Below are 10,592 nucleotides of genomic sequence, written 5' to 3'. Positions count from 1 at the left end.
AGTCCCCTTGCTGTCCACCTGAAACTATCACAGCATTGTTAATCAGCTGTACTCCAAAACAAAACAAAAAAATTTTTTTTAAATTACATTTTATGACTGCTCTGGTAGAAAGATAAATATAATCCTGGCTGGATGCATGATTATATATTCAATTTTTTTTTTTTGGATTTAAAAGAAATGAAAACATTAAGATATTGTCTTATCCTCTGAAAGCCCCCCAAAGGCCCAGGCTTGTGTTCACTGTGCCTGGTGGAGCAGCTGGCTCTGGGTGGGGTCTGGGGGGTGGGCTTAGGCATTATCAGGGAAGTGCGGCATCCTGGGACCCCCTCAGTAAGAAAAGTAACTTGTGCCAGCTGGCAGCTGGGGCCTGGGTCCTTCATGCTTCTGCTGCCTGGTGAGGGGACAGATGACCACAGAAAGCAGCTCTAATTCAACTGCTTCACTTTTCAAACAGGGAAGCCAAGACTCAGGGGAGGAAGGTGTCTGACGTCCAAATCATCTGAGTGGACAGTTGGTAAGAACACCAGTAAGGTCCCTGGGGTTTGGGCAGCATGTGGTCCCCTGAAGACCAGAGTCTGTGAGTGCAGCCTCACCCCACAACGCGGCAGGGGCCCCGCGAATGTGAAGCTCACTAACTTAGACTTCGTGTGCCTACATGTGGACGGGAGCTCTGCTTCAGGGTACTTTTGTGCTGTCTATGATGAAAGGATATACGTATATAAAGACAAGGTATAAACAAAATGGGGAAGGATATTTAAATTACTCAAGTACTTTGGTATTTTCAAGCCCTTTAGAAGCACCAATTATGTTGTAATACCTAACAGTAAACCTGTGTGCTACCCCATAGGTAATATTTGCCTAGTCATTAAAATAGGTTTGTTTTATTTATAAGCAGCGAGACCTTTATAAATAGTGTACTAAGAATAGTACAGAAAGCAGTAAAATTCTATTTCTTGAAAAAAAAAAAAAAACAAGAATGCCAGTATCTTAACCAGATTTGTTTCTGAATGTCCTTTGTGGGAGCGAAAAGACCGTTGGGGCAAACTTTTCAGTAGCTAGTTGTGAGTGGACCCTGCAAATCTATAGCAAATGAATGGCCATCGTCAACAATAGCTGGTATTAATGATTGCAGCTCAAAAGGAAGGAAAACAAACCAAAAGTCAAAAGTGCTAGCACTTAGCCCTTTGTAACCCTGGGGGTTTGAAGGGTTTCGGTGCATCGGAACCTGACACGTGCACATCGCTGTCATGAATGTGGGGTACGTGACAAAAGACGTCACTTAATACAGACCTGGCCCTTCCTCTGTTGGACTTAACATGGTTCAAACCATTATATTTCTTTCTTTCTTTGTTTTTTTTGGCCATACTGCAAGACATGTAGAACTTTTTGGACTAGGGATCAAACCCTTGTGCCCTGCAGTGGAAGTGCAGAGTGTTAACCCCTGGGCCACCAGGGAAGTCCTCAAACCATTATATTTTTGAGGACCCCTGCTTCTGGGAGTTCCTGATTTAACAAGAAAAGAATGTAATTGATTTAGGGATGAATCAGGATCAAGAATTTCCATGTTTCACTTTTTTTAATAGTGAAAATCCATAAGCATTTAAAATATTCTGAGACACACCTAGCTTAGCAAACACCATGGACCTTCTTGTATCTGTGAAGTCACACACAAACCAGCCAGCCCCTGAGTGCTGGTTGGCCCCTTTTGGCACTGGAGCACAATAATTTATTAAGCTTTAATACTTACTAAGTGTGCACAAATGTCATGCAAACGTACAGCCGAACTCACAAATGAAAAGTGTATTAGAGTCTTAGACGTATGCAAAACATCTTGTAAACAAAAGGGAAGAGGTTGGTATTTTCTGTACAAAATATGCAGGTTTTCCTTTTCTAAAAAATCTGTAAGATGCATCATACTTCGGGCATTTTCAAAAAGTGAAAACTGTATAAAAATAAATATTCTATGTACAAACACACACACAGGCCAATCCCAGGTTAGAGGCATCACTGCAAAACAAACACAAAACAACATGGGGTTAGTGTCTGTGAGTGTTCATTTCCCTTGTGGGAAGTGAGGTAGGTCTGGGTTGGATAGGAGAGCTTTGGGTAGGGGACCTGGCGGAGCCAGGAACCCCCTCCTCCAAGACCCTGGGGCTGACTGTCAGCATCCTGAGGGTGGGAAATTATTTAATACTCTTTCCAGTCATTCCCCTTATTGGTCACTAGAGGGCACTTTCTCTTTATGCAGCCTTTGGAGGCCTGGCTGTTGAATTACCCAGTCTTCCCAGAATGAATTTATGATGTGAATCAACAGCCAATCAGGCTCTCTAGCTGCTTCTTGCTTCTCCCAGACATTGTGCCTCTCGAGAGTGGCTCTTCTTCCCCTGCTGAGCTCAGTCATTTCTATCTCTTAACCATCCACAGCAACCCTGAAGAAGAAAATCTTTTTCTTAGGGGACACACCTTTTTCCTGCTTCTTGGAGCTTTAACGAGGTCTAGGGGAATTAACCAAGAGGATGAAGTGACAGACAGATTCCTGGGGAGGCATCTCCCTTGAAAGCAGAGCTTTTCCTCTCTCTCTGGCTGTGGGGTGTTTTAGGTACCTGGGTGAGTAGATGCTCAACCTACAGCCTGGCGTCTTGGTGGTTTCACTGCTTTTACGGATTCTTGTGAGCTAATGAGACGGTGGGTGTCTAGCCAGAGGAGTGGATTCATCTCACTGTAAGCGTGGGTGCTGTCACGGGGCGGGACTGGATTAGTTAAGCACAGACTCTTGGACAGGTAAGGGTCTCCAGCTCTTTAATGAGAATGAACCAAGATCTTGAGACAGTGGTGGTGGAGGGCTGGTGGAAAGTCACTGAACAGGAGGAAGGTGAAGGGAGGCCATAGGTGGGACTGCCTTTTCCAAGACCAAGTTGGGTTTCTGGCTTAGGAAGCCAATGGCCCCGGTCATGCAGGGGAGCCTTGCACATTGGGGGCCCTGGATGAGTCGGGTGACTATGTTGAGGGCACAGCCCTGTGGTGTCAGGTGGCTTTAATGATGGCAAATGCCAAAGGCAGGTATGAACAAATGAAACCTGCCTGTTGGTAGGAACTGTGGGACTCCAAGAGAGGGTGGGCAGGTCTCAATGTGCAGAAGCATGAAACTCTGACTATTTAAGTTCAAGGGGAAGGGTTGAATGATGAGCTGGCAGGTCTCTGTGAGGAGGTATAGAATCCATATGACTTTATACTTAAAGCAACTGAGATTTCCTACATCTGGATAAACGTCATCATATGGCTTAAATGGCCTCTTATGAACACTATGAGACTAGCTAATAATAACTGATTTTGAAACATAGTTTAGAACTCCTTGTAGAAGAAGTATGGTATAAATTAACCTCACGAAGCATAAAGATGTCATCTGTCTGGCTACATGGAAATTCTATACTCTGGGTTTGCTGATGCCTTAAAAACCATTTTTTAATGTTCTCAAGTGCATGCAGTGAGTGGAATGTTTAATGGGCACCCTGCTTTTGGGACTGTTCCTTTTTGGGACTATCCCTGCTTTTAGGACTGTTCCTTTTTGGACCCAGGTCTTGCTGCCTTATCTGCAGGAAGGCCTGGAATGGAAATCGTGCGTGCTTTATCCCATGACAGAAAATGGAGCCCACGTACAACTCTTCCCTGAGGCCCTGGAACCCCAGGAAAGCTTACCTTGTTCCAGCAGCCCTGGACTGGCAAGCCATCTTCACCCTGCAGTGAGGAAGAAAGGCAGACGGCTCAGACTCACCGGGACGGCCCAACAAGCAGCAGGATAAGGGGAACAAGGGCCACAAACACCGTGTCAGCTGATCAGGGTGCGGCCCACCTGATATTGTCTGTTTCTCTTCTCTACCCCACGGCCTAGCCTCAGAAGGAGGCAGGAAGCAAGCCTGCCTGTCTGCTTGCAGGCCGAGCTCACATGTAGTGACAGTTCAAAGCTGAGATGGGCCTGTGGGCCCGTGAGCAGAGGCGACCTGAGCGTGGGGGAGAGGACAGTCCAGAGGCCTGCTGGTCTCCTCTCTGGCTGTACTGGGTGTGCGGTGCCCGTGGGCGAGCCACTCAGCAGCTGGAGGCTTCAGTTTCCTCCTCTATAAAACCTGGGGAAGGTGCGGCTCTATGGAACAAAGCCCCCACTCTCTCATTCTCTGATCTCTCTCTTCCTTAGCAGCTTGGGGCGGACATCCAGGCAGCTCCCATCTGTTTATCTATAAGGAGGAGGAGGGTTGATTTCACAGGCTTTCAACATGGGGCCGAGGTGCCTTCAGCAAGGAGGCGGGGCTCCCGGCACAGCCTTAGCTATCTCTGGGGACTTGGGGGGATGAGCAGTGGTAGGATGAGAACCCACCAGGTGCCACTTGTCCCCTCTGCTGGTGCACCCACGGAGTACCTGAAGCCTCAGGACATCCTGAGTCTCTTCTGCCTGGCTGTCCTGGCTGCTCTGGTGCGCCCTGGGATAAACTAGAAACCCCTGAGGAGCAGGCAGGGAGGATGAGGTTGAACCAGGGCAGCGATCTGGTTCTCAGTCTGAGTCTTTTAGAACTGCAGCCCAGGTTCTAGAACTCCAAGTTCCAGGGCAGAGAAGGAGATGCACACAGGGTTTCAGGAGACCCGAGCAAGTGGTCAGCCCCCGAGGGGCTGGAATGGGAGCCCCCTATGCCTGAACCTACTCATCCACCCACGACAGGCATGGAAACTGCTCACCTGGAGCCCAGCAGACAGCTGGCCCTGCACGGATGCTGAAGAAGTCTAGTTACCTTGTACTAAAAATCCTGATCAACAGCGGCGCTTCTCCCACACCCCTGCCCCCGCCGCCCACTGCCCCACGCCCACCGTAACACAATGCAGGAGACGGCAAACAGCAACAACGCAAAACAAGAAAGGGAAGGTATGTAAACTTCCACAGCAAAATTAATAGACAAATGACATGTTATTGGAGAAATTGCCAGTTTGCATTAAAGGTCAAGTCAAGGTGACTTTCACCATCCCTTCTGGGTTGGGGAGGTTCTGCAGGGGAAGGCGGTACATCCCAGGGTTCCATGAAGACCTGGGTCCCGTTTCCCAGCCCGCCACAGTGCGACACTTCCCATGGACTCTGGAAGGGACAGGAGCCTCCGCGGGCCAGAGCGGCTTCCCATTGGCACGTGGACGGTGGCGGGGGGACAGAGGAGGGCTGGGCAGGCTGGGAGGGGGTGCAGTGGCAGTGTGTGGGTGAAGAGCAGGGTGAGGAGCCAGCGCTGCAGCCAGCAGAACTCAGATTTCGGGATCCTGGGAAAGGCTGTGGCAGAAGGGATGACTGGCTAATGATCAGTGGAGGTGCCGTGGAGGGCGTGGGAGATCCCATGGCTGAGAAAGGTGCCTGTGAGCTGCATGCTGCATGCTGAGGATTCAGGAGACTGGGCAGGGGACAGGAAGCAGCCACTCTGTCAGCTTAATCTGCCTCTCCTGGTCCCTGAAAGTCCCTTCAAGGGGCTCTGTGATCACCTGTCAGGGTCACACAGCATCTTTTCTTATAGCCTTTTCTCCTCTGTCCCAAGATAATTCCTGTGTGACCCTGGAGTGGGGATGTGAGGCTGGGAATTCTCATCTGACAATTACTGGTGTGAAAATAGCTCCATGAGCTCCAAACCTCCTCGGGAAATTTAGGGGGGCAGGAAGCTTGTGAGCAAACTGCCGTGGAGTGAAGGGCCATCTTCTTCTTCCCCCCTGGTGCACTGAAAGGATCGCTGTAGAAGCCTAGAAGGTCCCTGCCTGGAGAGAGACTGGGCCCTGGGGAACCAGAACTGTAGCCACTTAGGCAGGTCTTATGCTTGGGAGTGGGTCCCCAATGTCTCACTTCCTCCCTGTCTCCTCCCTTCCCTTCCTTAACCACATTCTCAACCCTTCCATGTTCTTTTAGACTTTTTGGTGGCAAACCACTGAAAGATGTGGAAAAAAAAGAGGAAACCGAGGGAGGGTCTTGCAGCATCTTCTGGGATTCCAGCTAAAAAGGATGAGCCCTCTAGGATCGAGAATCCTGATTTTGGACCATCCTTTGGTACTGGGGTGTCACCTGGACAGTGATCCCAGATCTGTGCTGGAAGGTCAGGCAGAGTACCCCCTCCTCTAACTTTGGTTCTAGAACTCCTCATTCTGCCCTGTGTTTATAAGGGTGTCCATCTGTCCTCTGCTAAATAGTGAGATGCTGGAGTGGAGAGGGACGTGGGGCCAACTTGGGCATCTCATGCAAATGTTCATCCAACTAACTGCAGTGTGTGAAGGCAGGTAAGTCACAGTCCTGAGAGCTAATGCAGAGACTCCGTTTCCCTGGCTTCCTTTCCAGTGGCAGGTTTGCCTAGAAGCAGTTCTGAAAGGAGGGCCTGATGCAGCTAAAGCTGGCACTGGATGGGCAGGACCAGCTCACATGAAGGTGATGGGCTTTTGAAGCTGCTGCAAGAGGAAGAAAAAAGAAGCCTCCTGGCCGTCTTTGCATGCAAGAGGGGGACGTGCAGGAGCCCCTGAGGGCCAGCCAAGGCAGGGTGACCCTTGGTGTCTACAGAGTGAGGAGGGGGGAAGCGGAGGCCAGGTCGAGGGAGCAGGGGTGTGGAGGGCAGCTGGAGAAGCACACAGGCACAAACCGCACACGTGGGGAAGCCCATACTGGCCGTGCAGGCGAGGGAGGGTGATGCCATACCAATGGGCACGGGGCATCCAGTCCGTCCAGCCCTGGTAACCCCGGCTCCCCTTTCTCTCCTTTAAAACCTCGGTGTCCCTGTTCACAAAACCAACCACGATGATTATTTCGGTCAAGGGTGGCCAGCTCCGACTGTGGCGTGGAGAGGCCCAGTCTTATCTTGGCCAGGATGCAGGACCCTTAGGGCATCTACAGGTAAACCTCAAACCCCAGTTGATTCCTGCCTTCCCAATTCAGCCTCTCTGCTCTCTCTGGCTCCAGGAACGTTGAGCCTGGTGACGTGTCCATCCAGACCCCTCTCTATTTAGAGACGCACTTGGCGTCAGCACACACGAGCTTCAACTTAATGCATCATAATTTCAGGACCTTCCAATGGGATGAGGGACACTTGAGAAGCCCAGCAGATGTGCCATGAATCATTCCTCATTGGCTGGTTTGGGAAGGCTTCCTGGGGGTGTCTGTCTACTGACCTTGGTCTGCAGTTTTGCAGGTTTGGGCTGGATGGCTGGTGGGCATTGAGAAGCTGTATATAAAAGCCCCTCTCTGGCCTCGTTCTGCCCCATTTGGGGCAAAGATGACCCTCGGGAGATGCTAGCCCTGGTGTCCTGCATCCTGACCAAGTGGGAATTCAGATGACTTGAACTGCTGGCCACTGAGGTGGCCCCAAAACAAAGAAGGCAAATGGGGGTGGTTCACAAATGCTACCCTGGCTTCCAAAGCCATCCCGGAGCTAAGCGCCGAGGCCTGCTCCCAAATCCCTTTCCTTGTGGTGTCTCCATTTCCACACATCAATTGTTCAGCATCTTCAAAGGGAAGGGATTTAGCGGGAATTGCTTGCAGCTGTGGTTTTAAGGCAACACCAACAGCAGGCAGAATTTCATCGGCCACATGAGCAGACCGGTTTTGGTAGTGGCAATGGAGTCATTCGGTTTTCATCTTAGTTTATTTGCCTTCTTTGTTTCCAGCTTGCAAACCTCCAGGAAAAAACAGAAAAACCAAGTGATAGATGGAAACATACCAATGGACAGGGGGCATCTAATCCAGGCGCTCCTTGGTCTCCCTTATCCCCCTTAGGCCCTCTAGAGCCTTTCTTCCCCCTCTCCCCCTGTAAACAATGGTTTAGTCCAAGAAAAAAAAAAACACATCAAAACTTTAGGATCATTCATGTGTTAAGGTTAGAGACAGAAAAAAAAAAAAGGGGGGGAAATAGATTCTCTCAATTAGGATAGTCTCCTCAACAGGATTAGGGATCAGTGTCCACCCCACCCCACAAAGAACCTGAGTATTTGGCTAAGGCAGGTGTGCGTGTGGGTCAGTAGGGCTGAGAGCCAGAGGTGGGAGGAAGTGCAGATGGATGATACTAATTCTGAGCCCGGAATGCATCTATATAATGGACAGGGGGACCCATTTCCTTCTCTTTGAGGGTTCATTTTTTAAGGGGTCTGGGACTTCCCTGGAGGTCAAGTGGTTAAGACTCCCATCTTCCAATGCAAGGGGTGTGGGTTCGATTCCTGGTCAGGGAACTAAGATCCAATGTGCTACACAGCCAAAAATAAATAAATAAAAGATCATCATAGATCACTCATATTAGAAAAAAAGGGTCTGCCCTAACAGCTTGTGTCCCAGTTGGGTCCATCCCTTTGATATTCTCTTAGGAGGCAGGGTGATTTTGTTCAGAGCCCTGGTTGTGTGTGTGTGTGTGAACCTGGCATGCAGGCATGTGCGGCACACATGGTTGTCCATGAGCTTGTGTGTGTGTACACGGTGTGTGCATGCATGAGTGTGTGCTCACGTGTGTGTGCAAGTGCATGTGTGTATGTTGTGTGTCTGGGTTCTCAGCTGGGTCCTCCCGTTCTCTGGCCCATCCTGGCCTGAGGTCATGGGCAGCTACTTGTATACGGATATGTTGACTCAAGGCATTCATTTGTTTCTGAAAAGCTTCAGTAAACATCATCTTTCTAAATTGAACTCTATTTTACATATGTCAAGGTCACTCTCCATTTAAAGAAGGGCTGTGGGAAATTCTGTGTAATGAAATTGAGTTGGGGTTTAATATGTTGGATTTCTTTATAAGGGACCAAGCATGCCCTTGGGAAGTCTCCTTGGAACTCTCCTTTATTGAAGGCCGGTTGTCTCAGGCTTGGGGGCTTCCACTGTGTGTCTCGGGGTGGGTAGCCTAATGGTCAGAGAGAAGGCTTGCAGCTGAACGAGATTTGCCTCTTATCAGCCACGAGACTTTGGGAGCTTACTTAACCTCTCCGAGCCTCAGTTTCTTCATCTGTAAAGTGGGGATAATAACACCGCCCTCAGAACATTGTTGCAAGGTCTTTGTGCACATTTAGTGCTTAATACTGGAGAAGGCAATGGCACCCCACTCCAGCACTCTTGCCTGGAAAATCCCATGGGTGGAGGAGCCTGATAGGCTGTAGTCCATGAGGTCGCTAAGAGTTGGACACGACTGAGCGACTTCACTTTCACTTTTCATTTTCATGCATTGGAGAAGGAAATGGCAACCCACTCCAATGTTCTTGCTTGGAGAATCCCAGGGACGGGGGAGCCTGGTGGGCTGCCGTCTATGGGGTTGCACAGAGTCGGACACGACTGAAGCGACTTAGCAGCAGCAGCAGCAGTGCTTAATACTGGCATATAGGGATAAAGGGCTTCTCTCATAGCTCAGTTGGTAAAGAATCTGCCTGCAATGCAGGACACGCAGGTTCGATCCCTGGGTCGGGAAGATTCCCCTGGAGAAGGAAATGGCAACCGGCTCCAGTAATCTTGCCTAGAGAAGCCCATAGACAGAGGAGCCTGGCAGGCTACAGTCAATGGGGTCGCAAGAATCCAAGAGTTGGACACGACTTAGCGACTAAACCATCATAGTGATAAAGCAGTCGCCTGCCAATGCAGGAGCCGTAAGAGACGCAGGCTTGACCCCTGGGTCGGGAAGTTCCCCTGGAGGAGGAAATGGCAACCGCTCCAGTATTCTTTCCTGGAGAATCCCAGGGACAGAGGAGCGTGGTGTGGCAGACTACAGTCCATGGGGTTGCAAAGAGTCAGACACGACTGAGGCGACTTAGCCCACACGCGTGCACTGGCCTCTAGTGTGTGCTCAGTCATGCCCGCAGCTTCATAATAAGAGCAGTAACAGTCGCCACTTCTCGTCAGCCACCGTAGGAGCCAAGGCTGCCGAGAGGCTGGGCCTCCTGTCTACTGCGTTCCAGCAGTGGAAGGCTACAGGGTTCCTTAGAGGGAGGCAATGGATAAGAATACTTAAGACGTTTCTCCAGGCCTTTGAAAATTACCCCCATTTCTTGATTTCAGAGGTTACCTGCAACTGCCAACGCATCCTTCTGAGTGAGTTTTCTAAAATGCAGATGCCTACTGAGCGTGTTTAAGAGGCACTGTGTCTATGCATCTTAGGGGCCATGGCATTGGCTCTAAGGCCCATCAATGAGGAAATCATGGGACCGTTAACCTGCAGACAGTGGACAAGCGAAACCACTTGCTATTGGGATGAGGAAGCCCCGTGGGACCCTTCCTCAGGAAGGTGCCCCTTATACTCTGGGTGAGGCCAGCACAAAAGTGAGCACAGTTCCTTAAGTTCAGAGGGTGAGCAATGCTCCCAGGAGTGGGGCTCTGCAGGTCCTGATGATGGGCCTGTGGGGGAAGAGGGTTAGCCGAGGTCCCTTCAGGATGGGAAACTTGCACTCTGGGCTGTCAGGTTCTAAGGGCACAGGAAGTGGCCTTATTGGGTGCCCCTTGAAGACATCAGAGTCGTAACTTCACCTACATCCTCGCTTCTCCCTTTCCCCAAAGAGGACACGAAAAGGGCCCTGGTGCAGAGGGGTGTCAAATTGGTGTGGGAGGCAGGCAGGCAGAATCAAGTGGCAGGGCGTTCTTA

The 10,592-nt window shown here is 50.2% G+C and overlaps 1 protein-coding gene across 18 annotated transcripts in view; it reads right to left on the bottom strand.

Moving 5' to 3' along the window:
* Window positions 1-1,557: 1,557 nt before the first annotated feature.
* COL13A1 (collagen type XIII alpha 1 chain) overlaps window positions 1,558-10,592 on the bottom strand; it is a 153,552-nt gene continuing 144,517 nt past the window's right edge. For 17 of the 18 annotated variants that reach the window (XM_069572480.1, XM_069572490.1, XM_069572487.1 and 14 more), the window contains 3 exons: window positions 7,713-7,799; window positions 3,697-3,735; window positions 1,558-2,007 (listed from right to left, as the gene is read on the bottom strand). In XM_069572480.1, the coding sequence (XP_069428581.1) occupies window positions 2,005-2,007; window positions 3,697-3,735; window positions 7,713-7,799 (129 nt within the window). In that variant the 3' untranslated portion in view covers window positions 1,558-2,004. The remainder of the gene's footprint in view (window positions 2,008-3,696; window positions 3,736-7,712; window positions 7,800-10,592) is intronic. The other variant, XM_069572491.1, reaches the window with a different exon arrangement.

Source organism: Ovis canadensis, chromosome 25 (genome assembly GCF_042477335.2).
Source record: "Ovis canadensis isolate MfBH-ARS-UI-01 breed Bighorn chromosome 25, ARS-UI_OviCan_v2, whole genome shotgun sequence".
NCBI lineage: Eukaryota > Metazoa > Chordata > Mammalia > Artiodactyla > Bovidae > Ovis > Ovis canadensis.
The sequence above is the reverse complement of the archived record's forward strand: the minus strand, read 5'-3'. Positions and strand labels throughout refer to the sequence as shown.